The 25,381-nt window shown below is 36.0% G+C and overlaps 3 protein-coding genes across 3 annotated transcripts; 2 read left to right on the top strand and 1 right to left on the bottom strand.

The window, feature by feature from the left end:
• The first annotated feature begins 10,276 nt into the window (after positions 1-10,276).
• Positions 10,277-13,637, top strand: LOC18610384 (cyclic dof factor 1-like). Its single transcript, XM_088803941.1, has 2 exons — positions 10,277-10,769; positions 11,799-13,637. The coding sequence occupies exons 1-2, from the start codon at positions 10,551-10,553 to the stop codon at positions 13,077-13,079; spliced, it is 1,500 nt and encodes a 499-aa protein (XP_088660067.1). The 5' UTR covers positions 10,277-10,550; the 3' UTR covers positions 13,080-13,637.
• Positions 13,638-16,790: 3,153 nt separating this feature from the next.
• LOC18610383 (putative calcium-binding protein CML45) lies at positions 16,791-17,723 on the top strand. The gene is made up of 2 exons (XM_007046004.3): positions 16,791-17,032; positions 17,173-17,723. The coding sequence occupies exons 1-2, from the start codon at positions 16,954-16,956 to the stop codon at positions 17,670-17,672; spliced, it is 579 nt and encodes a 192-aa protein (XP_007046066.3). The 5' UTR covers positions 16,791-16,953; the 3' UTR covers positions 17,673-17,723.
• A 2,250-nt stretch (positions 17,724-19,973) lies between these two features.
• On the bottom strand, positions 19,974-22,541 carry LOC18610382 (uncharacterized). The gene is made up of 3 exons (XM_018114726.2): positions 21,741-22,541; positions 21,038-21,556; positions 19,974-20,668 (listed from the first exon to the last, which is right to left on the bottom strand). The coding sequence occupies exons 1-3, from the start codon at positions 22,291-22,293 to the stop codon at positions 20,334-20,336; spliced, it is 1,407 nt and encodes a 468-aa protein (XP_017970215.1). The 5' UTR covers positions 22,294-22,541; the 3' UTR covers positions 19,974-20,333.
• Positions 22,542-25,381: the final 2,840 nt, after the last annotated feature.

Below are 25,381 nucleotides of genomic sequence, written 5' to 3'. Positions count from 1 at the left end.
CTTTATAATTTGGGAGTTGTTGGGCTGTCCTATGATCTCACTCCATATATGGAAACATAGGTGGGGTTGTATCGGGGAGGGAATATATGCCATGAGCTGTGGCTCCTCCTTTCTCTCTTCTCCCATTTCATACTAACTTTTTCTTTTCTTTTTTTCTTTTTTTTTTTAAATTTCTCCTTTCTTCTTTGACTTGAAAGAGGGGGTTGGAGAGAATCTCTGATGCAGCAAAAACAGAGAAAGCAACACAGTTCAATTTTGAGTCTCAAAAGGAGAGAAAAGAGGAAAAGTGCATGGTTTGTTTTTATCTTGCTGTTTTCCCATTCCCCCTCTCCCTTCACAGTTCACACACAACACATATCTCTCTCTCTCTCTCTCTCTCCCTCTTTGATTCCCTTGCTGAGTTAGGTAGCCCCACCATGATAAATAATGGATGCAACTTTCCTAACACTATGAGAGAGTAAGAAAAACTAAATTGACAGGGGAGGCTAGAATGGATACTTATTTCCTTTTGGTGACTGAAAGGGAAAACCAAATGGCTCTTTCTTTTAATTTTTCTTTTCTTTCCTTTATTTTTAAATTTTCTTTTTTGAGGAGGGTGTGGTGTGACTGGCAGATTCTTTTTGTTCTTTGTATAGATGAAGGAATCAAAGAATCTAATATTAGATTTTTGGACCCAGCTGACCCTTTTTTGCTTATAAAGAAAGTACTCTAGAAAAAGTGAATCAAATCAGGCCATCTTGTAGATAACAGAAACACAACTAGGGTGTGAAAACAACCCCATACTATAAATTCTTTCCCTGGAAATTGAACCAAAAGGAGACACTATTCTGTAAGGTTATCCCATTACAGGAGAATCTTAGGTCCCTGGTCTTTTTATACAGACTGTCATTAAGGCAGACAGCTTGACTCTATTTGCAACTTGAGTTTTTACCTCATCAAGAGATCTATCAATACCATCCAAGTGGCATCTGAAGTAAACTTCAACATTATCAGATCAGGTGTAGGCCAGGCACACAGACATGATAACTTCTTGACATAATCTTTTGGGACACAGCAGTTTTCTGTGTTCTGTGTGTGTTTTTTTTTTTTTTTTTTCTGAAAAGTGGAGTTATTAGCCATTAACCGGTATACCATTGATAGTCTCGAACTGGTGCTGCCAGAGACTCTCATTGGTATGAAATGAAACCCGGCTTGGCAAGAAAGCCTGAACAAAAAGATTCACCACTGCTTACATAAACCAACAGTATGCCCTCATCAATCAGTAACCTCACAAAATAAACTCGATCCTGCCTAAAATCAACAACAACAGCAGGAAACAAGGAGGCTATACAACAAAGCCATAATTCCTAAAAATCAACCTCAAACACCTACAGCAATACCCTAAGACCACAAAACAAAAATGATCAAAAACAGAGAAGAGACTTCAAGATCCCTTGAAGCCCTTGATCATCAAAGCCAAGATCCAATCGGAATCAAAAAGGTTGGCAGGGCGTTGACAGATCCGAGCAAAGAAGGATCAACATAATCAGCTTGATTACACCCCCCCATGGTTTTGAAACCTGTCCAAAAATTTTTGCATCAGGTTTTTGCTTGCTTTCCCGATTATGTTATAAGCTCAAACAAAAAGTGGGAAAAGGCTTATTCCAAGTGACTGCACAAGTTGCAACTTCAGCAGACCTGAAGTTTACCCTCACGTTGAGGTAAGCTAAAAAATAAACCTGAAATTTTAGACAAGCTTTCCATGATCATTAACACAATGGCTAAACTTGAATCAGGGTATCCTGGAGTGGTTGTACAAAGGAATAGAGCTAGCATCGCATGGCACATGTCACATGATAGACAATGAATCAAACCCTCCCCTTTTCTTATCTCTGCAAATGCAAACACAATGAAATGACAAAAAGCTCCACCTAGTTTATTGACGCACACTTTCTCTTAGTATGAAAGCAATCAACAGGACTCATTCTGCTAAAAGTCCTATAAAGAAACATATTCCCAAAGAGAATGTTAGCTTTAAATCTTTGATCCATATCCAAGCAGACCTGAAGGAAAGAAATTCCATGCAAAGATAAAGGGAAGCCACAATGGCCAACAACAAATCATAAAAGTCAATTGAATCAGATTAATCTTTCAGATTTCTTGGGCTGCGGTCATGAGTTAAAATTACTGGGAATCAAAACCCAATGATTGAACCTCCAAAGTATTGCCATCTGAGTGCCATACATTCAGTTGGTCTGCTAAATTGATTAACCATTTTCCAGGATTCAAAGGTTAAGGAAGATTAGATGCCAAGTGTTATTTTAATCAGGCAACTAGAAAAGCAATAAGGCTGCTTCAATTAATTAAAGAAGTAAGAGGATATGTCCAACGTTTTCTCCAGGATTTGCTTGAATACACGACTTTACCAATGAAAAGATCCCAAGCAGTTGACTCACTACAATTTTAATATGCAGTTAGTTGGATACAAATCAGTAAGCATAGAGTGGAACGTCCACTGATCAGATTGTTACCGTCATCCTTCTGCTCAACAAAAGAAATTTAACAATGAAATCAACATGGTGGACCAACAAGTGGTGGGGTCCATCTTCACACCAAAGAAGGGTTCTTCCTAAGCAAGCATCAGCTTCTTCCCTCTGGAACTATAATTCCTCAGTGGCAAGCTCATAGTTCATATTCAAAAGAAAGGAATAAAAATTTATCAGACAGGTTTTTATGATATGTGGCCCGAATGTTTGAAAAACAAGGAAAGAAAGAAGAGTTATTGAAGTACCTTTCTCTTTAACCAGCTGCTGTACTTGAACCTCCTTTCTTGCTTTAATATATTCCATAGCAAGTAAAGGAGATTCTGGGATGATGCCAACCGGCCCCCTGGTATTTTTAGGTCAGTAGCAGAAGGTCCAGTGAATCAAAAGTCACACAAACAAAGGTGCTCTCATCAATTATTATTCTTTCAAGGGACCCATCAGAAGAGATCTCATAAATCCTAAAGCACGGAAGAAGATGAGAAGAATGTGGCCTCTGGAATCTAGAAAAGAGAAACAAAAGGAACTAGTCGCCATCCAACTAAAGAATAATGGAAAATTTTTCAGCTGAAATATTATGTCAAGCACAGTATTACAAACCTGAAAATGATGTTAGCAATATGTCACAGATCAAATTTATCTTCTCCCCATATCATCTGGGGTGATTGATTATAGTCTTTTATGACGAGAGAATAACAAGCATGAAACATCACATGTTCAAATCACAGTTGAATGTTGTTCCCAACATATCAATCAGTAAATTGCATCAGTAAAGTAAAGGAGTGAAACAAAAAAAAAAGGAAAAAGAAGCTACAGAGACAAGCACACACAGTCATACATATTTACTTGATTAAGACCTTCCACTAAATCACTGTTTGTAGCCTTGGAGCTGGACTTCTTGTTTTGGTTGAGTTCAGTAGTAATTCATGTAGCTATTTCCATCTCCACAACTATTTCGAGCCCTGTTGATGCTTATCTTATTGTAATTTTTCGATCAGCAAATTTTCGAATCTAAATTACGTTATCTTTAAAAATTGGTAAGCCACTAATGCTTGGACCGGAGTTATTACTATCACTTTCAGATCTCATATTGGATGAGATATCATAATCCCGCTTACTCAAATTCTTGATATTCTCGTCAAGATTACACGTCACAATCACAATGAAGACCAGATATCCCACAAGCTACCACATTTACGAAGGTTGAGGAAGTAAGAAGCCTTGCTGGTTAAAGAGCTGAAGAAACTGATATGTAGAACTACAAACTTATTGCATTTATTGTTCTTTTTTATTCTCTAAAACGAATAAGGGCTTGTAAATACATTAATGGAGCAAATTCTAGGTTCATCTTGCAGCTAAGAGTTCACAAAGTTCTTCACCTATCTGGTTTATAATGCAGGACATGGCTTATAAGTGGTAGACATGATTGCCTTCTTCACCAGGACAGTAAATGTCGAAATTGCCTCATGCAATGAAGCCCAATTTCTAGAAATCTAAGTATGGCACAACATCTTTGTCCGAGACCCCACAGCATGATTGATCGAGACAAAGTAAAATCATGCAGAAATATTCCTTCAAATAATTCAAGCACATCATTTCTGATGAAATGGTACATCCAACACCAAGCCGTCCACTTGGTTGACATGACTTAACCCAGTGCGAAGCATTGCCAAGCAATATGGAAAGGGGAAACCACAGGGGATTGGAAGCAGAAAATGCTTCACCAAGCTACACCGGTGAGAAAAGATGGTTTTCATGGTGAATTTATCATATGGAAAACTTGGTTTCTGTTTTAATTGCTGGACTTGAATTACTGACAGGTTGCATTTCTAATGATAACAAAAGCATTAAGTCCAAAGAAAAAACTTGCTTGATTGACTAAAGTGATGGTCAGTGCACAAACAGCTCCAAAGTGTAGGTCAGATTTCATCCCACTCTTGTTTCCCTTGAGGCAATTGCCCCCCTCTTTGATAATCATCCCTTCTGAGAATATTATTACTACTTAAGTAATATTAGTGGGATCGTGATGGTGCCCGAACGACAACAGAATGGTTCTTTGCTGATCCATGGGAAAGAGGCAGCATAGTTCCTATGGTAAACAAGGTAACTCAATTGGATAAGGTCAGTGACTGTGCAGAGATTCACTGACTCAAACTAGCAGGGAAAAACAGATTATCAACATCAGGGTTTTTCCTATTGATACCGTAGCTTCATGGCTTGTGCAGAAAAAGCCAGTTATCACAGAAAGTGCCAAGATGGAAGGGGAAAAGAGAATCTAAAATTTGAAAACCTTGCAACTACTTGGGTTTGGAATAGTTGTCGTTTGTATTTGTTTTTCTTTCCTTCATCTTCTTGGAAACTGGAAGGAACATGGGGAAACACGCGCTCGTCGAAGTAATAGAATAATAAGAGCATCCTGCGTTGGATTTTCAACAGTTCTATTCTACATATAATAGCCCACGTTTTCCCTACACGTGTTTTCCCATGAAATCCAAATGAAGGCCCTTGGGTTTTCCCAAAGCAAGGTGTGGGGTAGGAGATTCTTGGACTTCCCATGAGCAAAACTAGCCTGGAAGCAACTCCCGAAGGCTCATCATAAACGAGCCCAAGCTGTTCTTAGACAACAGGGCTTCTTTTTAAAATTTTTATGAACTTATTCAACCTTAGAAGGATGCAAGGGTTGGTCTTGTAATTTCCTGCTGCAAAGAGGGAAACGGAAGAAAGTGAGGGAGGGAGAGACTAAAATTAGAAAAGGAATTGGTTGCTACAGAAGGTTTTTGTTCAAGTATTCTCTTGCTTACCAGGCCTTATCTTCCCGACACTTAGACAAGGGAAAACTCATTTTGTAGTAAAGCGAAGAAAAACCTGTTATCATTCAGTTGGATGCAGTCATCTACCAGGCTCTCATTGTCAGCTATTTCAAAATTTTAAGACACTTGGGCAAATATTCAAAGACTAATGTCTATGTTGAATCAGGTGACTCAGTAACAGTGGCAATTCAAAAAGTTGTCAAAACCAGGAATTTAAGGTAAGATTTGCTGCTTTACAGATCAACATCCTCAACCCTGCCAAGGGACTAGGCTCTACAGGAAAAAACATAAACCAAAGTAGTAGGCATATCTTCTCCTGAAGGGGGAGACTTCTGAATTTCATTATCCTTTAATGACATATACACCAGAAGGTACTCATGCAATGGATTACTTTTATTTATTCTGGTTTGGTTCAACCAGCTAGCGTGGTATGCCAACGGAAGATAAGAACTTTGAGACATAGCTGCCTTTAGACCCTAAAGTGCATTGTCCGGGAATAGTTTTAACATGGTCAAGGACAAATCTTACCGTCATTCTCAGTGACACGGCTTCAATATCTTCACCTTGATCATCATCTAATCCATGGGTTGAAGCAAACTCATGCCAGTAAAGTTCATATTCTACAATAGTTACATGGAAACAATGAACAGGAATTTTACTCAGCTTTCATTTCAGCAAATCATGGAAGGAAGTAGAATTCTTTCTGATGCTTCAAACCTCAAAAAATTTTCTTTCGAAAATCTAGTTGAAAACCATGTTGCTCTCACGACCACAAAGAGATCATAAATATCAAAGTGGGATGACATGATCTTTCCATCTCCAGGGTATCTTCTGCTGACCATAACCTTTTGATTTTGGTGCACTAGCAACCTAGTATCAAGACATGGATATCAGATTTAAGGTATTCAATTACATATAAACAAACAAAAGGTAGCTAGTATAGGAATAGGATAAAAACTTCTTGTCTGCTCCCTATGATTCTTCTTCAGGTTATCAATCAGCTAGTGAAGCCCCAAACCTTTGTATCCACAAATGGTAACCACTCATTTCACCACAAAAAAGAAAATCTTTCCCAAAATAGCAGATACAGCGTTGCTATGCTTAGTTCCCTATAGCTTCTTCTATATTAAGCAAGGGGAAACCAAAAGCATCTATTTGATTATACACTCAACATTTATTGGAAAAATAAATGATTTGGCCCCTTAAGCGTATATATGTACATTTTGCATATGTTTGGATTCCTTCATTGTCAATTCACTACAGCTACAAGCAATCGGGCCCCTCAAGTGAGAACACAATATTATCATGAAGGATAAGAAACTTCTAAGGCATCTTCCAATATATGGAATGAGCATAAAAATATATATCAATGTTGATTTCCTAATTGCTTTGGCATCAATCTGATGTACAATTTACTTAATGGGGGCACTTACCATTTGTCCATTTCCATTTGTTATCAGGTTCGTATAAAGATCAAAAATTCCAAACCACCGTTCCGATAAAACAAATCGAAAAACAAAAACGTATCTTTAATTTTCTCATACTATAGTTCAAGCTTGAAATACCATTTTTATAAATAAAAATACCCTTTCTTTACATGATTTCTTCTTTCATATAGATATGAATATAGGATCTATGGAGCAACTAGCTAGTTAGAAGCATTAGCACAAGATACCAATAAGAAAACAGAGGAGAAGAAGGATTGATGGGGATGGGATGAGGAAGAAAAAGTGACAGCAAAGTGATCAACAACTCACCCCACTTTCTCCACTCCACTAGTAATGTCTTTCTCTACGATTTTTTGATAAAGAATCCAAGTTGTTAACCTAACATTCTAGTTTAAGGTTTCATTTATTTCAACACAATACTTATGAAAAAAAAAGAAACGTTGACTTTAAACTAGCATGTAGAAAGTTAGAGAAAGAAAAAACAGCTTCTTAAGTCACCCATTAGTGTCCTTTTATAGGCATGTTTCTCTTATCAATATTATAAAATTAAAATCTAATGAAATTAAAACAAAATTCATTGTCCAAATGATACGATGACTTAATTGATAAAGTCGTCCGCATCAACTTAAATGATGAAAGATTCGAATTTCATTTAGTGATAATTCATTTTCGTGTTATTCAATTATACTAATTTTCAATGTCTACGTCTTAATTTTGAGGTATTACGTAGTGTATAGATAATAAGAAAGACTAAAAATCAAGTGGAAAGCCAAAGCCCCACGAGTAGTAGTGGAGGAAGCAAGACTTCCTACAACTTGCTTTATTTTTTTGGTGAAGATTAATGTGGCTAGGGTACATATAGGAATTCAATGGCCATGAAGCTTTAGCCCATCTCATCACCTAAGATTTTTACAGTCAGACATCCATAACCATTTTTGGTCGGCCAAGAATGAAAATTTCTCCCATTCTAAGCAAATGGGTTTCCTTAGTATTTTATTCAGAGTATTTCGTACACACCCCATTAGATAGATCTTTCTTGTATTGTTATACCATAACACAAGCATTATCTCTTCTTCTGTTCTATCCCTCAACATGATGGCTGATGACTGATTGAAAAGGGTTTTTCCCCCACTTGCCTTTTTCCCCACCGATTAGAAGTTTTCCTCCTACGCTTTTTAACTAGAGATGTCAATGGATATTTTGTATTGTAATTAGTAAACATTATGATATTAATTTAAAAAAAATTGATGTAAAATCTCCACAAATTCAAAAGTCAAAACTTATCCTAATTTGTATAATAACTTTTATGATATTGAAGTAAGCTCTAATCAATCACAATCTAAGATGGATATTTATAGAAAATATTAATCGGTATTTATAGGTATTGTTTAAGATGGATATTTGTAGAAAAAATTAGGAATAATGCTGAAAAATGCCAATGAACTATTCAAGAAAATTTATATAAGTTGTTATTCTTTTATTATATTCAATTAAACCCTTATACTTTTATTTTGAATCTAATAAGCCCTTGTAACAAATGGTTGACTAATTATCATTAATCAAAATATTCATTTATCATTTTATATCCATATGACATTGATGTGATACTAACATGGAATGTGAAAAATGTTATATGATCATATCATGATATTATGTTATCATCCATTATGATATGTTAACATATTATATTAATCTCATATCAACACCATGTGATATATAATGATAATGGATATTTTAATTAAAATTAATTATTAGTTATAAAGGCTTATTTGATCCAAAATAAAATTACAAAAATTTGATTAAATATAATAAAAATATAAAAACTTATTTAATTTTTTTTAAATAATTTAATAATTTTTTTAAATATTATGTCAAAAAATTATGTAATTAATGTATTGTTTCTTTTTTTAATTTTTATTTAAAAAACGTGAATTCAAACTATATTTTTTGAATAAAAAAATCGTATATTAATTATTGAATCGAAAGGTATCGTCTCCTTCTATTAATATTAAGAATAAAAAGAATAAAACAAAAAACACAAGCGGTCTAGTGTCTTTATCTCTAACCTGAACCGGACACGTGGCGATACTCGAGAATTTATATATCTGCCCCTGATTGCCAACGAAGAACAGCCACTAGAAAAAGCAGAATCTTTTTGCAATTTCACCCACCCCGGGGGTGGGGGAAAAAACGGGAGATGCCGGTTGCCGGTCGTCACCACGTGGCGAGATGCTATTCGCTCAAATCGATCAACGGCAGGGATGACGTGTTGTTAAAAGGAAACTTTTCTCGTGGTTTTCACTTTTCGCAGGTGGGACCTACGTGAGAATAGATGCTGAGCTGTACATGACCAGCCAGGTGGGTCACTTGCCACGTGGTTTTGCTGCATGTTGGCGTTGACAGGTTGTCTAATATATAGTGGTAGTTTTTTTCTTTTTGGAAAACAAAAGCAAAAAATCGGCAACTCGCCCAAAAACAAGTTGTATTTGCAACTAATAGAATTATTTATTACCAAAATTTACTGTTTAAAAATAGTTTTATGTTCGATAAGGGACAAATTCTTTGATTTTGGAATGAAAAAGAAAGGAAAATAATTAAAATAGGTAACTTTTTTTTTTAAATATCACAAAATGACGTCATTTTTTTCTTTTTTAAACATCTAATACTCTTATTTTTTACATGATAAATTTATTTTTTATATTTAAAAAATATTATATAAAATATATCAAAATAACAGTTTTTGTTTTAATCTTGGTGAAAGTCAGAGAGAGACTTAAAAAAAAAATGAAAAAAGTAATTTATGAGTCGTCTCATTATGCTTATTTAAATACTATGTTAAACAATGAATTATAGAGTTAGAACTATTAAAGAACTTTGCATGTATTTAAAGCTCCATTTATTTACTAATTAGTTGTTAGTTTTACAATTTATTTATTTGTTTTTCCAATTTTGTTAAATAGTAATAACTAGTTAGCAAAAAAAAAATACGACCAAAGTTTGTTAAAGTCAGTACCAATTAAAAGTTAAAGACAAATTGAAATATATTTACATAATACTCTTTTAGCAATTTCATCTTCTAATATCTTTTTAATATTTTATGTCGATTAAACATTAACCAAAGTTTAAATGCATGAAAAATTTTGCTTTGGGAAATTGTAAATATTAAGTAAAAATTTCAAGACATGTCACGTTTTCTGGTTCACCAGGTGACAAATTTCGAGAATATAATGAAGTTAGAATCGATCCATTCCATTGTTTTGTATAGATGGATGATGTGTAAATTTCCACATTTATGAGTGAAATCAAGAAAGAAAGGAGGGAAGCTTTTAGTTTGTTGGGTTAGTCAAGAAGATTTTAAGCTAAGATAAGTTCATCAAGTCAAGGCAATGATTTGATGGAAGAAAGGAAAAAGAAAGCGAGTATTTGAGAAGAGATGGTCAAGTACTCGGAAGAAGAAAAGGAGCAAGGTGAGGGCATCCGACATGGCGAAAAAAGAGGGTGGGGGGGGGCAGACCAAGCACTATCTTTTTAGCAATGTGGAGGAATATAACAGCATGAAAGATCTTGAAGACCAGAAAATTTGTGGCTCTCGATGGTTTGCCTCTTGCTTATGTGGCATTCGCCATCTTTGTTTAAACCCACCCCAACACCCATGGCCTCCTTCTCCCCTCGATTAAAACCAGCAACAGAATCCTGAGAGACTGTCACTGAGGCAAACAAGCTAGGGAGAGAATCATTGGTTAAAGTAGACAAGCTGCCGTGTTTAGAATATGTCTAAACTCAACGACTCTTCTGCTATAAAGCTGTTTGGCAAGACGATTCCATTGTCAACATTGAACCAGGACGAGGCTTTGGCTGATCAGGAGATACCCTTTAGAGGAGCTACTAGGGAGGACCGCGGCGATGGAAATCTTGTTTCTTCATCCAGTCCTTTAGGTGGAGTGAATTCTAATGATGGGGTTCAGGCTCAGGTTATCAGGGAGGACCAGGTATACATGCTGACTCAGTTTGAGTTCTTAAAGTACAAACTACAAACTGTTTTTCACAACCTGGAAATTTTTGAACTTTCAGGTCTTGAGAAAGTCGTCGACTCTGTTGTGGTTTTTTGGTTTTCTTGCAATTGTTAATGGCTTAGGCTTTTGGGAATTCCAAGAACAACACATTTTCTAGAAAAGTCAAAACTGTTGATGGGTTGAATCAAACTCTCTCACCCTTTTGCATCTTTTTTGGCTTTTCAATTTCGAGTCAAAGAACCATTGGTTTTGGGTTTGATCAAACATTCAAACTAAGTGCAGCTACTGGAATTAGGATCGTGCTTCGTTTCTCTATTTGCTTGACCTGGTTGTTTTGAGTACTCTGTGAGAAATGTTATGAATACTTTCTTTCAGTTTCAAACAATCATTTTAGGTTAAGGTTGATTGCTTGGACACAACTGAGCAAACACAATTTATGTTTATTGAACTTCAAGTACGTTGCCTAGCTGAAATCTAGTTATACTATTATTATTCTTCCTTCTTTTATCTTTTCCGACCGCCTTGAATGAGCTTGCTCTGTTTTGAGCTGGAGATATCTCTTAACTCAAGGGCTCAGTTTCAATGATTTGCTATCTATGACTTTTTAAAGCTTTCTGATGGATTCTCTTGTCGGAGGAATAACTGAGTCGAAAGCCTCCCTGCCAGAGTCTCTCAGAAACAGATCAGGGTTTCTCCTTCTTGGGTTTTCCTTTTGTTGAGGGTAAACCTGGAGCACCTGCAGATCGCAAGTTAACCCTTAAACAGCCAGGCTGAACCACTGGTCTTTTTTCTGGGGGTTTTTCAAATTTTTTTTTATCCCTTTTCTTCCTGATTTCATCGTTCTTGTTAATTTGAAGGAAGCTGCCAAGCTAGTACAATAGAGATTTATGCTTGAATTTGAGTTTCCAATTTACTCCTAGCCTCTATGCTCTTTACTTCATGACAGTAGACAAGCGGGTTGTCTCATTTATTTCAATAATTTCTCATTAAAATTCTGAATTTTAGGAATCTACAGAGAAAGAACTCCCCAAGGATAAACAGAAAGACAGCACATCAGATCAGATCAGAGATGATTTAAAAGATCCTACTGCATTGTCGGGCAATGATAGGAGTCCTTTAGCTGAAAGAAACACTTCATCGCTTAAAAGCTCTAAGAACGAAGGAACAAGTGAGACAACTTCCTCGCAGGAAAAGACTTTGAAGAAGCCTGATAAGATACTTCCATGTCCCCGATGTAATAGCAAGGAAACCAAGTTTTGCTATTATAACAATTACAATGTGAACCAACCCCGTCATTTCTGCAAAAACTGTCAGAGGTACTGGACTGCTGGAGGAACCATGAGGAACGTGCCTGTTGGTGCGGGCCGCCGCAAAACCAAGAGCTCTTCTGCTCTGCATTACCATCAGATCATGATTTCCGAAGCTATCCGAGCAGCTAAAGCAAGTGCTGCAAATGGAATGTACCGAAACCCCTCTTGTGAAAACAATAATGGCCATGTCCTCACATTTGGCTCAGATTCTTCTGTACCTGTAGCTTCAGTATTCAATCTTTCAGGAAAAACACAGATTAATGTTCAGAATGGGTTTCGCAAAACTGAGCAAAGGTATCTTGTTGAGGATAATCACTCGGGTGAATCTTTGATTACTGCTTCTTATTCCTTAGAGAAGGAAGGCAACGCTAGTTTAAATCAAGCAGAGGTTAAGAATCGTCACTGGTTTACTTCTACAGCACCCTGTTTCTCAAGGCCTTCTTGGCCTTATTCATGGGACTCAATCCCTGCAATGCTTCCACCACCACCGGCTCTCTGCCCTCCAAGTTTTCCAGTATCCGTCCATCGGGCACCACTGACATATAGCGGTTGTAGTGTACCAAGCCCTTGGGATGTTCCAGTTGCCTCCCCATCACCTTCTTCTGTTAACCAATGCGCTCCAAGCTCTAGCCCAACTTCTCCAACTCTGGGGAAACATTCCAGGGATGAGAACTTTCTCAGTCCAGCCAACTTGGAGAAAGAAAAGCCCTCAGGAGAGGGTGATAAGTCGGAAGGAAGAGCTTTGATTTCAAAAACTTTGAAGATAGATGATCCTGGTGAGACTGCAAAAAGCTCTATGCTGGCAACAATTGTGATTAAAGGCAAGAAGACCAATTCTATCAATCCAGGAGGTCTATTTGATGGCTTTCAATCAAAAAGCAGGGATGAAAAAAATTACAGACTAGAAACATTCTCAGTGTTGCGAGCCAACCCTGCAGCCTTGTCTCGGTCACTCAAGTTCCATGAGAATACATGAAAGAGAGATGATGCCAGTAGCATACTCTATATGCTATGTCAGCAATGGATCCAGTGAGCGCACATCATGCAGCCACTTTGCAGTTGACAGATTTTTTTCCACCTTCAACCATATATAAGGTTATCTTGCTAGCCAACCTCGGTGAAGCAATCCAATGTAGTGGAAGAGTATGACAAGTTAATTATAACAAAAAAAAAAGAAGGGTTAACATTCAAGTTATCTACTTCTACCTAAGATATCCCTGACTAGCTCATTTAGCTACCTTTTATATCTGCTGTGACAATGTAGCTTTACCACAAATGGTCAGGCAGGTTTCCATGTAGAAAATTTCATGAGGGACTATGATATATATAGCTTGAAAGCTCTGAGAGATACTTGGATGGTGCAACTTTCAGAGATGTCCTGAAATGAAGTTGTAAATTAATCATAATCTGTAACTAATTTTCATCACTTTTCACTCTTGTACAGTTGTACTTTACCAGCAATATTCAGTTTTCCGACCATGTACTCATCTATCTTTTTGCTGCTGCAATAAATATCTTACTTGTCCTTCTAGAAGGCCCTCTACTGCTCTTGTTGCTAGAAGATATATATATATATATATAATGGGTGCCTAGCTGCGAGCATCAGGGCCCGTTCGGCAGAACAGCTCAAGACTGTAAAACAGTTTTTCTCCTTGGTTATAAGGTAAAATCACCTCGATAACATCAGCATAACGTGAAATTCCCTTCTTAAAAAGGTTCATATACTGATATTCCTAATCGGATTGGAAAGTGGCAGATTCAAATGACAGAAAAAGGTCATGTAGGCCCTCATCAGGTTGAGCAGATAACCACGAATTATTTATGTTATGTAAAGGACAAGCACCTTTCCCTTTCAAACCCCAAAGAATCCAGCCAACCAGTTTCCATAAAGCAGAAAAGATGAGAATAAATTTCTTCCCTTCTCCTTTCCCTTTTCTCCAACCCCCATGCTTTTGTTTTCTTCCTTTTTTTAACTGTTACTACATTTTTTGTATGAGAAATAACTCCACTAACCAACCATGATTATCCAATGCTCATTAGCATCAAAGTGATGGATGGTGACCTTTTCTCTTGTTTAGGGTTTTAGCTTGTGATCGAATATATGGACGAAGTATGGTATCCGAAAAAAATCAGATGGAAATCCGTTGTTTGCTTCCAAATCTATCAGCCAAAAGCTGAAACATATCAGATATTTCATTACCATCAAGAGAAAACCACATAAAGCTGTCAAGGGACCTACTCCACGTGAGGCCATCCTACGTTGTTTCTAACAGATTTCCTGTTCTTTCTATACAGGACATGGCCGGGTCAGCTAGGGGAGAGGCAACTGAGAGCACAACCAACATCCAAGATGAATATCAATCCGCCATAAGGATATATATATAGCTTTATGCATTTATTTATTTATTTATTTTGGTTTCTATCTAGTGGGATGATAATTTTATATTACTCCTACTTTAGCATATGTAAATATATACATGCATAGGTAGAGGAGTTCGTGGGTTAATTAGGTCAGGTCCATCAAGTCTTCCCTTCTGAATGTCAAACCCGAACCCGACCCGGCCCGTTTATTTTAGTTATTATTTTATTAGTATTATTTCATATCAATATATTAAAAAAGTAACTAAAAATATATTATTTATAAATAAACCAAATTTGAATTTCAAAATTTATATCTAAACTCATCTCGAGTCAAGTAGAATGTATAGATCTAAACAGTTGTTATTTATTACGTGACAAATTTTAAAAGCATTTAATGACTATCACATTAAGTGTAGTAAACCTTGCATGATTGGAACCCTAGCAATAGTTTATATCATAGGAGGAAACCCTATAAGCAAAGATAATTATAATTAGGTACCATCATTAACCTTTCATCAAATTATTTAATTATTGTTTGATGACACTAATTGAGTAGCATTTTTGTTTATTTAGTAATAATTTTCCTTTAAAAAGATTAAGGGAAAGTCGGTGGGGAAAACACTTAATCCCACCATGCTTTGGAGATATTGACCTCTTTTTTTTTTTTCTTTCATTCTTTAATTCCATTGGTACCGAGTCTATGTCAAACTACTCTTATTCCTTTGTTTATTGCAAATTGCTTCACAAACTCTTTAACATGAGAGGGGTCTGACTTCACTTAATTAGTTGTTAAGTATAGCAATTTCTATGTTGATTTAGGGTATATTATAATATTGTAAGTGTCTTAAATTTGTGATATGAACTTATTTGGTGACTTTATATATTGATATAAATATTAACACAATTCTCGCAACATACGTGTTCGAAAACTTGATCATTGGACATGAAATAGAATCGTCGTCAATTTTTTTTATATAAGTGTAATTAATTATTTAATTGAATTTTTTAAATAAAATCCTAAACTCAACTTAAAAGAAATTCATTTTAAAAAGTAAATTTCGATTTACGAAAAAATTTTAGAGTCCGGGATAGAAAGAAAACAATTTTTCTTCATCTCCGTTTCCATTTTTTCCTTCCTCACCTTGTTTTCTTCCCTTGCTTCCTACCAATACCAAACATAGTACAAATGTATTGTAAAAAATCAAAGGATAATTAAGAAAGAGGTCGACGAGTCAAGCATAGAAAGAAACCAGGTTTCTTTTTGGGGTGGAAATTGAACAGACAATTTACTTTACACCCCAAAAGAAGGGCAAGACCAAGACCTAAAGGACAGAACTGAAAGAACTCGTGTCATTTACTAGGTTTAATATTAAATGGAAGGGAAAATACCCTGAAAGTTACTTAAGAGTTAGAAAAGGTTGTTGGCTACTTTCAATCTATTTATTTATTGCTAAATCTTTGTTAGCTACACTTGACCTTTGGGCCTAAATCATGTTAATAATGTTGCTGAACTTCTCAGAAACCTTATAAATGAAAATTAACTACCGACCAATGAAAAATCAACACCTCTTTTTTTCTTTTATCTGATTCATGTTTGATAAAGATTTTTAAATAATTAAATTGTGGACTTACATTATTTGGTTTATTTTTTATCAAAGGCAAATTAAGTTAACAATTTGTTCTTAACAAAGAGATAATATTATAGCTTATACTATGATCTAAAGTCGATTATGCTCCAATATCATATATGAACTTTTATAAGAAACTTTAAATCCTATGATAGATGGGATTAGGAATACATTATATATATAAAAACCTCTTAATCCTATGACGAGTGAAATTAAGAATACAATGCATAATATAGAAAACCCAATCTTATGACGAGAGGAACTGGGAATACACTATATATATATATGATCAATTAGTCTAGTCTTTTATAAAAAATATTAAAAATCTAACTCATTAAAAAATTATAGATCAAGAAGGAGAACATCGAATTTAGTTAATCCGCTTCCTTCCGTTATCAAATCGTAGATTAAAAAATTAGGTACATTTTTATATTTTAAAGTCTTAATATATATGATGATTCCCGAGTTAATTGTAATTTAATATAAATAGAGTTTAACAATATCTGTTTTTTTGTTCCTTTACCCTCATCATGTGATTAATTAAGTAATTATTACAATAGTGAGTAGCATGTAGGGTTGGGTTTTTTTATAAATAAAGATTTTTCGAATTAAAATTTGAATAAAATAAATCTCACGTCCCATCAATCTCATCTCATTTATCTCGAAATTTATCAGAAATTAGAGCTTTGAACCTTTAACCCTTCCGGGAAGTTGACATGGAAACTTCCATAAAAGAAACCACAGTTCCTAAGCTTTCCTGATACAATATCTGTCTTTTCTTTCCACCTGCCCTTTGCAAGAAATTTCCTGTAGCATTCAAGAAAGTTGGAAATTTCCATTGGAGAAGGTGCGGCGTAATTAATGACTGAAAAGCGTGCATGGTCAATCAAGGAATCCAATATTTTTCGTTTTGTTGAGAGAACTACTTGGAAGCTGCCTGGTATTACTGATTAGTACTTTGTCGTGAAGATCCTGGAAACAATTTTTAGTGCATATATAGCATTCACCAACATGAACCTGATTGTTGATCCTTGATGGATGAGATGCTAACCAAAGTTTTTTTTTTTTTTTCACTTTCAGTCCGATTCCAGCATTGCGACATGAAAATTCATAACGTTCTGTCAAAGCTCCTTCTCCACTTCCAAACCTGGCTGCTTCCACCCTTCTTTTCCAAGCTGAAAATTTGGAAAACACCCCGAGGTTTGAACATGGAAATCAGTCCCATTCGGGGTGACAGGTTCTGTGAAAAGCTAAGCGTAGGAGAGATAAAGGTGGTGATGGACAGGCTAGGAATGAGTTACGAGGGGGATGATTTGGGAGCAGATGAGCTTGCTGAGACGTTCGATCAGGAAGCGCCTTGCTTGGAGGAGTTTAAGGAAGCTTTCGACGTTTTCGATGAGAACAAAGACGGGTTCATTGATGCAACAGAGCTGCAGAGAGTGCTACGTTGCTTAGGCGTGAAGGAAAGCTTGCTGCTGTTGGAGGAGTGTAGAAGGATGATAAGGGTTGCTGATGAAGATGAAGATGGAAGAATCGATTTTAACGAGTTTGTGAAGTTTATGGAGACTTGTTTTCTATGAAAATTCATGTAATTTTTAATTTTCTTAATGTGTGACTTTCCTTTATTTTTCCGGAAATTTTCTAGTAGTTTTACGATGTTCTTATTGGAGATGGTAACTGTTATTATTCTTTTAAAAGGTTGACTTAACAAGAAGTTCAACGTCCGAACTTATAAACCTTTCAAGATTGCTTATTTCTCCATCATGAGTAGGAGAGGCCAACGGTCGGTTGCAACCAGCCAATCGACCGCAACCATTGGTTATTTCAACCGACGGTTGCTGTTGCAATCGATGGTGGTGTCGATTAACCTCATCGGCCAATCGGCTCGGTTGTCGAGGAGACTCCCTCCCCCTAAACCAATCGATAAATCGACAGATATATATGTATATATATTTTATTTAAAAGGGAATTTATTGATTAATCAAACGTGGAATACAAACTTTCATCATATCATTTAGAAGTAGAGAGAAAGCGTTTATTGGTAGCTAGTCATACAAAATACTATCAGAGTTTTAGTCAAACCCAAAATTAGACATAAAATCTACAATTATGTTAGCTTCGCTGTATATATGACTTATATTGACCTCCCAATGACTACTTAACATACCTTTAATTGCTCTAATTTTGCCAATTTGTATTAAAAGAAATAAAATCATTTAATTCTATCAATTTGTATGTATATTTTTGTTACCTAAAGTTTACAACATACATGTCAGAACTCATTGGTTATTCTGAATAAAAAATGATACATTGATAAAATTTAAAATAATAGTGCAACACTATAATTTATATTTAAAAATTACATAATAATTTATTAATTTTTAAATATTAAAATCATAAAAAATAAAATTCACATAATACGAAAAAAATTATAATAAGTAGAAAATAAAACCCACATATGACATAATAAGAAAGAAAGAAAAAGAATATGGTTGATGATCCGTAGAAATTTGTGGAAGAAAATCAATAAAGATTTAGAATATATTAGTAAATAGAATAAAAATAAAAATAAAAAAAAAAACTTTAAAATTGAGTCAAGCATATGAAATTTTTTTTATTTTTTGTTTGTATTAATTATTAAATAAAAAATTATTTTACGGGAGCCATTAAGAGAATTTATAAAAAAGCTTAAAATTTTTATATAATATAGAAAAAAAATTTTGAAATGGCCCGTTTCTTAGGGAGGTTCCGCCTCTTATTGGTACATGACTCTTTACTTGAAAAGTAGAGTTCAAATTTCTTTTTTCCAAATAGAAAGAAAAAAAAAAGTGCCATGAAAAAGCCATTATAGTTAAAATATAATTCTTGTAGTCCAAATAAAGGCCCAATATTTTACCAAGGAATAACAAAAGAAGGAAAAAAAATGAAATGGATGTTGGGCCAAGCAGAAACACAGCTGGATCCATGCTGTTAGAGCCAACAGTTTCCTTTCTGTGTTTCTTCTTTTGAAAATTCATTGGGCTAACAGGCACTGAAAAATACTCTAGGGGTGAGCTTCTACATTATTTTTATTTGGGAATTGGAGAATTCAACTTTTTTAAGTATGAAGATCATATATTAATTATTGAATATTACTTTAGGATGAGCTTTAGTATAAGTTATACAAGTGGACCAATAATAAAATGATTAACTCATTGAGAAGAATCATTTTTCTATAATTTTGATGCAAAAGATACGTATATTTATTATTAAATCAAATATTAATGTAAAAATACAATACATAATGTTTGGGAACTTTTTAGGCAGTAGAAAAACAAACAGCTTATGGTATACATTCCCATGTGAATGGCATGAATCCTGAGAAAGATTCTGCTGATGATGGGAGGAAATGCTGTTCAACAGTTTTTCCATCATGAGTGCAAATGGAGAGAGGTTGTTTCTGTTTGCATAATTTGTGCCTGAATTTTGCAGGCCCATGAGAAAAGGATGTCTTTAGTTCAAAGTTTCAGTTTCTTGTTTTGTCTTTAATGTTTTCCTTTCACCATCATCATGTTCATGCCCCCCATATGATGCTCCGTCTAATTACTATTTCTCTCAATATTTTTATGATTTTACCCATGAATTGAGGAAACCATATGTGAAGCAAACAAAAATGACTTGTTGGTCGGATGAATTCCTTTTGTTTGATTAATGTGTCCTCATCTGGGGGGTTTTCAATCTCTCTGATTTCTGTGTCTTATCCTCATTGCTTTTCACTTCCATAATTCCACCCAGAAATCTTTTAACTTATTGCCTTTAGAAGTTTTGTTCACATAGATATTTACCAATATTATATCAAATCAGGATGGGGGGATGTCCATTTCAGGTACTAGGCCAATGGCTCTGGTTCATATGCCATGGTGATTATTATTCATATTTTTTAAAAGAAACAAAAAGGGGGAAATAACAGGAAAAGGCGGCATGGTTATTTGGGAGAATAATATAAAATTTATTTTGTTTAAACTTTTGGACAAGGTCTCGGGAGAGAAAGGGTGGGTGATAACAGGAAAAAGATGCTGGGGGATATGACTTGGGACAGACTAATGCAGAGATGAATCTACTGTCACCGATCTGAAAAAACAAATCCTCTCTTTACCTCTAATGGCCTCTCAGTTATCTTGGAGCACTTCCACATTAAGGTGGAAAACTTTTCCAGGCCCTTTATTTTTTAGGCGGGGGTGTGGGGGGGTTTTAGCTAAACTTCATGTGGCTCCTACCCCAAGAAAGTCAATGAATGGTGGTTGAACGATCTCATAGTGGCTGTGGCTGTGGCTGTGGCTGCTGGCTGCTGCTCTGCTCCCTGCCACTGATGATGAAGGTTCACTGGCTGAAACTTGGGGTGTTGATGCTGTGCAATCTGTGAGGCTTTGGGAGCTGAGGAAGTCTGACTGTTGCATTGCCATCATGTATGAAGAAGGCTGCTGCTGCTGCTGCTGGTGGTGGGGATAGAAACCACAGATCTGGGGTTCATCAATTGGCCTGGCACCCCAAGATCTGGTCTGGCTGAACATGCCCACCATGTCATTGCTATTAACACCTGTGTTTATCTAATGCGTTAGTCACGAAGAAGTAGCAACAAACTAAATTAACAAGGCAAAAAATGTGACAGTGAAAACATAAATGAACATGGTAGGAGTGGATTGGATTGGATTTAAAGCAGCAAAAAGGTAAAGGAAAATGGTTACATCAGTCAATGTCTATACAGCAAAAGAATAAATGAACACAAAAATCATCAAAATTGTTCAGCTGTAAGGAGAGCGAATCACAAAAGAGTAGGAAGAAATTCGAGGTAGGTTTCCAAAAAGGAAACCAATGAGAAGCAGCACAGAAACCCAAACACAAACAAAAAAAAAAAAAACTGCATAAACATAAAAGAAGCTTGGAAGCAAAGTAGGAAGATAGCTACCAGGGAAGAAATCAAAAGGTGCCTGTTGTGCACATAACCCACTGTGAGGGACCTCGCTGCTTGAGATTGCTTCTCTCCCACTGGTCATGTGGGGTGAAACATTTGAGACACCAACATCAACCCCACCATCAGCACCGTTGAAGGTTCCAAACTGATATTGGGAGATAATGCCAAGTCTTCTATTGGGGATATTGAGACAGTATGGGGGAGGTTCTGCTTTCGTGGCTGCATCTCTGCAGACAAAGGTTGGAGTTTCTTCCATCCTTCTATAAACAGATTGACTCAGCTTCCGCCTCCTATAAGCACTTGATTGTTCTCTATACTTCCTAGCCATGATGACATGCCAATGGTTCTTCACTGCATTATCAGTTCTTCCAGGGAACAGCCTCGCTATCATTGCCCACTTGTTACCGTAAAGTCTATGAGCTTGCATTAGCCTCTCTTCTTCTTCTTCAGTGAAAGCTCTTCTATTGATCCTAGGGTCCAACTGGTTAAACCATCTTAGCCGGCAGCTCTTACCTTCAAAACCCAAAGAGACAAGAATCATACAAGGAGCGAACCTTAGCTTAGCGCCGTGATTCTAATACTACATAAGATGCCACGAAAAGAGATGGAACAACAAAATGGAAAGTTGGGAAAAGTTATACTGAAATGAATAATAAAATAATACTGCTTTTGCCACACTTTTTGGCCACTATCTTACCTGATCTTCCTTCCAACTTCTCGGCTATAAGGTTCCAGTTCTGAGGGCCATAAAGAGCTACAAGTTCCTTGAGCTTAGTATCTTCTGCAGGCCTCCAGTGGCCCCTAGCACAAAGCTTTGACTGCCCGCTGTCTGTTTCCTTGCCACTTACCCCATTCTCATTGGAGTTCTCTTCATTTAAGTTGGCATTCAGATTTATGGACCTATTATTATCTCCGAACCCATCACTACAATCAGAGTCCTTACCCTCCACAACATCAGAGCTGTGGTTTTCCTCAAAGCTCCTTGCTTTGCAGTTCCCCATGAAATGAAAACCCCAAGAAGAAGCTCTTTCATTTTCCATCTCTGAGCCCTTGCAGGCATAGCTATCCTGTGAGGAAGAAACACTTGAGCCTACGATACCATAGTTGGGACCAAGAGAAAGAGAACCCATGTCTGGGTAAACCATCCCCATTGAGGAACCAGGAGAAGAAGAGGAAGAAGAAGGAGTGGAAGAGTGACAGCTGAGTCTATTCATGTCGTCTGGTGCATATATAACACACTTGTTAACCATGCCTTCATTTCCTCCCTGACAAATACTGTTATACAACTGTTACAAAGTCATCTTCATGCGCAGATAATTAAAATAATACTATGAGAAAAAAAAAGGGTGGGGAAACAGAAACCAAAATGAGAAGCAAGTTTGACAAACAGTGAACGACTGGGAAAAAGTGAAGTTATGCTGTGGCTGGGAAAGATTAAACTTGAAACAGCAAAAACAGCTAGGGTGTGTAAGGGAAACCTACACGGCTGGGTTCCCCCTTTTTGTTTACTTGACTCCTACGAAGAAAGGGACTAAAAAAGAGTGCTTGAAGTAGTTAACCACCCTGACTGACCCTGACCCCCTTAATTTAACTAGTTCCTATTATTAAATTTGTTATTGTTTCCATCTCCTATTCTTTTCAACAAATCCAACCTCACTCGCACGTGTGTAAGCTCCCTCTCTTCTCTCTCTCTCTTTCCTTCTCCGATGCGCAAGAGGGTTCTAGGCTGTCCCTCTCTATATTGACAAGAAAGTCTCATAATGTGATGTGTGTAAGCTTGGGGTTGTGCAGGTCTAGACACCTTTCTTTTCAAGGCAGAAATTGAGAGCTTGACACAACAGGCCCTGTCAACACACTAGTAATTAACCTAGCCCTCCGTCTCTATCAGGATCAGTCCTATTTTCAATTTCTTTTTCTTCCTTCCTCTTTTTCCCTGTTCCGTTTTTTAACTTGAGGATTGGGTTTAACCTGGGTTTCAGTTAACCACCTGAAGTTGACCCAGCAACCAAACGCCCCAACCAAGAATTTACCGGATACATGTCCCTTCCTTCCCAACTAATAATAGCAGTACAAACAGGCCATTTGCATTAACGTCACCTTAATGACTTAATCCCTATCTCCCCCTATCTCCCCCACCTGTTCTTCTTATCTCTTTCATCTTAGCCTTATGTCTGAATTCCATTATTAAAAACAAAGATTCTACTTAATCTCATATTGATTTAGTCCATAGTCCATCACCGAGACATCGCTAAAGATGCTGCACCTGTCGACCATGAGCTAGAATATCTCCAAGCTGTTTTTACCTTTTCTTTTCACAATTACAAGATTGAAACAGTAAACACACCAAGAAGAGAATAAAAGAAAGGTAAAGAGATTTCCCAAGGTGAAACCTGATCCAGGGTTTGGGGTTAGATTCAAGCTACCTTTCTCTTAAATCTCTAAAACCCAGAATTCCTTTTCTTGCATTCCTGATGTATGCAGGTACATACATGTCACAGTGTCAGCAATGTGATGCATCAGAACAGAAAAATTAGATAAACCGATAACGAGTTTTAACCAAATTAAATAACATAAGTGAACATCAATTATTGCAAAGAACTTAAAACAGTACAATTCAATCTTGTCATTGTTTGGGAACTTCTCTTTACAGTTTACACGTTGCCCTACACAATTATCAGCTGTATACTGCCCACCAAGCCTCTGTCATGCGTCATGGCCTATGGAAAGTAGTATGCAAAGAAATAATAAAAAAGAAACAAGAAGAAGCTTTTTACTATAGAATTCCAGAATCCAGCTCCCATTCCTTTTACTCTCAGTCATTTTTTTGCCATTAATAGTGCGAAGGATGACTTCGTGGAACCTAAAATGGGAAACAACTTTTCGATAGTTTCTGATAACTTGAAAAGGAGGATGATGATGATGACGAGGAGTCAGGTCAGTGAAGTAACTTCACAAATAGTAAAACCTTGGGCATATTCACAAACATCAAAACCCAAATTAAACCAGTTAAAAGCATGAGCATATTTCCATGTAAGGAATGTCCTTAACCTTTAACCAGAAAATGTGAAAAGACTGATAATTTTCTCTTTCATTACATGACTTGGAATTGTAATTTGCATGAAATGGATGTCCCATTTTTCACTAACTGGAAACCTAATGACAGACGTTACATTTAATGTGATAACAGGAATGTACCATCATTGCTGATGTTGGAAGAATTGGACAGAGTCTTTGGTCAAAAACTTTGAAAAACAAAAACACAATCCTGACTTCATTTGGGAAAACAAAGCACCCAACCCTAAAAATAGATATATAAAAAGGAAAGGGAAAAGAGTTAGACCCTCCACATATATATATATACATATAAGTTTACCTTTTAGCTCTGTTCTTTGTTAAACTCTTACCAGAGGCCCATGGGGTCCCAAACCAAAGAAGGCATGTTGGTGTCCCTTACTCTGTGTTTTCCCTGCACTGCTCATTAATGGTGGGTTTTTTTTTCTTCTTCTTTTTAAACTTACTTCTTTGTATGTGAACACGCCCATAAGATCATAGGGTTGTCTTGATGTCATCATGACATTGGGAACTGGCAAGACAGTTCATTTTATTTTTGTCATATTTATCAAACATCATTGAACAAAATATTTTATACTGTCAATCTGTATTCTGAATAATAACAAACTGCTTTCTTTTTTTCCTATTTTTCTTCAGACTTGAGTAATGCCATCTATCCTCCATGCAACAACAACAACAACAGAATGTTATCACCCTACATACAATTCTTGAAAATTGGTTGTCTTTGTGCTGACTGCTGGAGACCAATGATTCATTACTGATTAAGTTGTTAATTAAAAAACTAATAATTTTGGTACATTTACAGCATGTAGATAAATGGAAAAACTGACAAATTGAAAATTTAATAAGGTCCATATATAAACCTGTAAGTTGGTGCCTGCAGCATTTCCAAGGAAGCAAAAATGACAAGATTGGACAGTTAATGATTCTTTTCTTTACTAGGTGAGCTGGGCAGTTTAAGCTAATTTAGTGTTTTACCTAACAATAGACATTTCCATAATTTCTTTTCTCTCTTTTTATTATCTCCTTACTTCATATCTTATTTGATACTTTTTCATAATTTTATGACAAAAATTCAATATTATACTATTCATGAAAAATTTTTAACTCTAAATCTTAAGGGTAAAATCAAATCATCCAAGGATAAGAGTTTAATGGAGCTGCAATACTTGAACAAAGCCACAAAATTGGAAGAACCTTGATGGGTTTCAAAGATTTTGACAGGTTGTTTCATACTGACCATTTATGAAAAATTTACAAAACATA

Source organism: Theobroma cacao, chromosome 2 (assembly GCF_053813885.1).
Source record: "Theobroma cacao isolate CCN51 chromosome 2, ASM5381388v1, whole genome shotgun sequence".
Classification (NCBI taxonomy): domain Eukaryota; kingdom Viridiplantae; phylum Streptophyta; class Magnoliopsida; order Malvales; family Malvaceae; genus Theobroma; species Theobroma cacao.
Note: the sequence above shows the minus strand (reverse complement) of the source record. Positions and strands in the feature narration are given on the sequence as shown.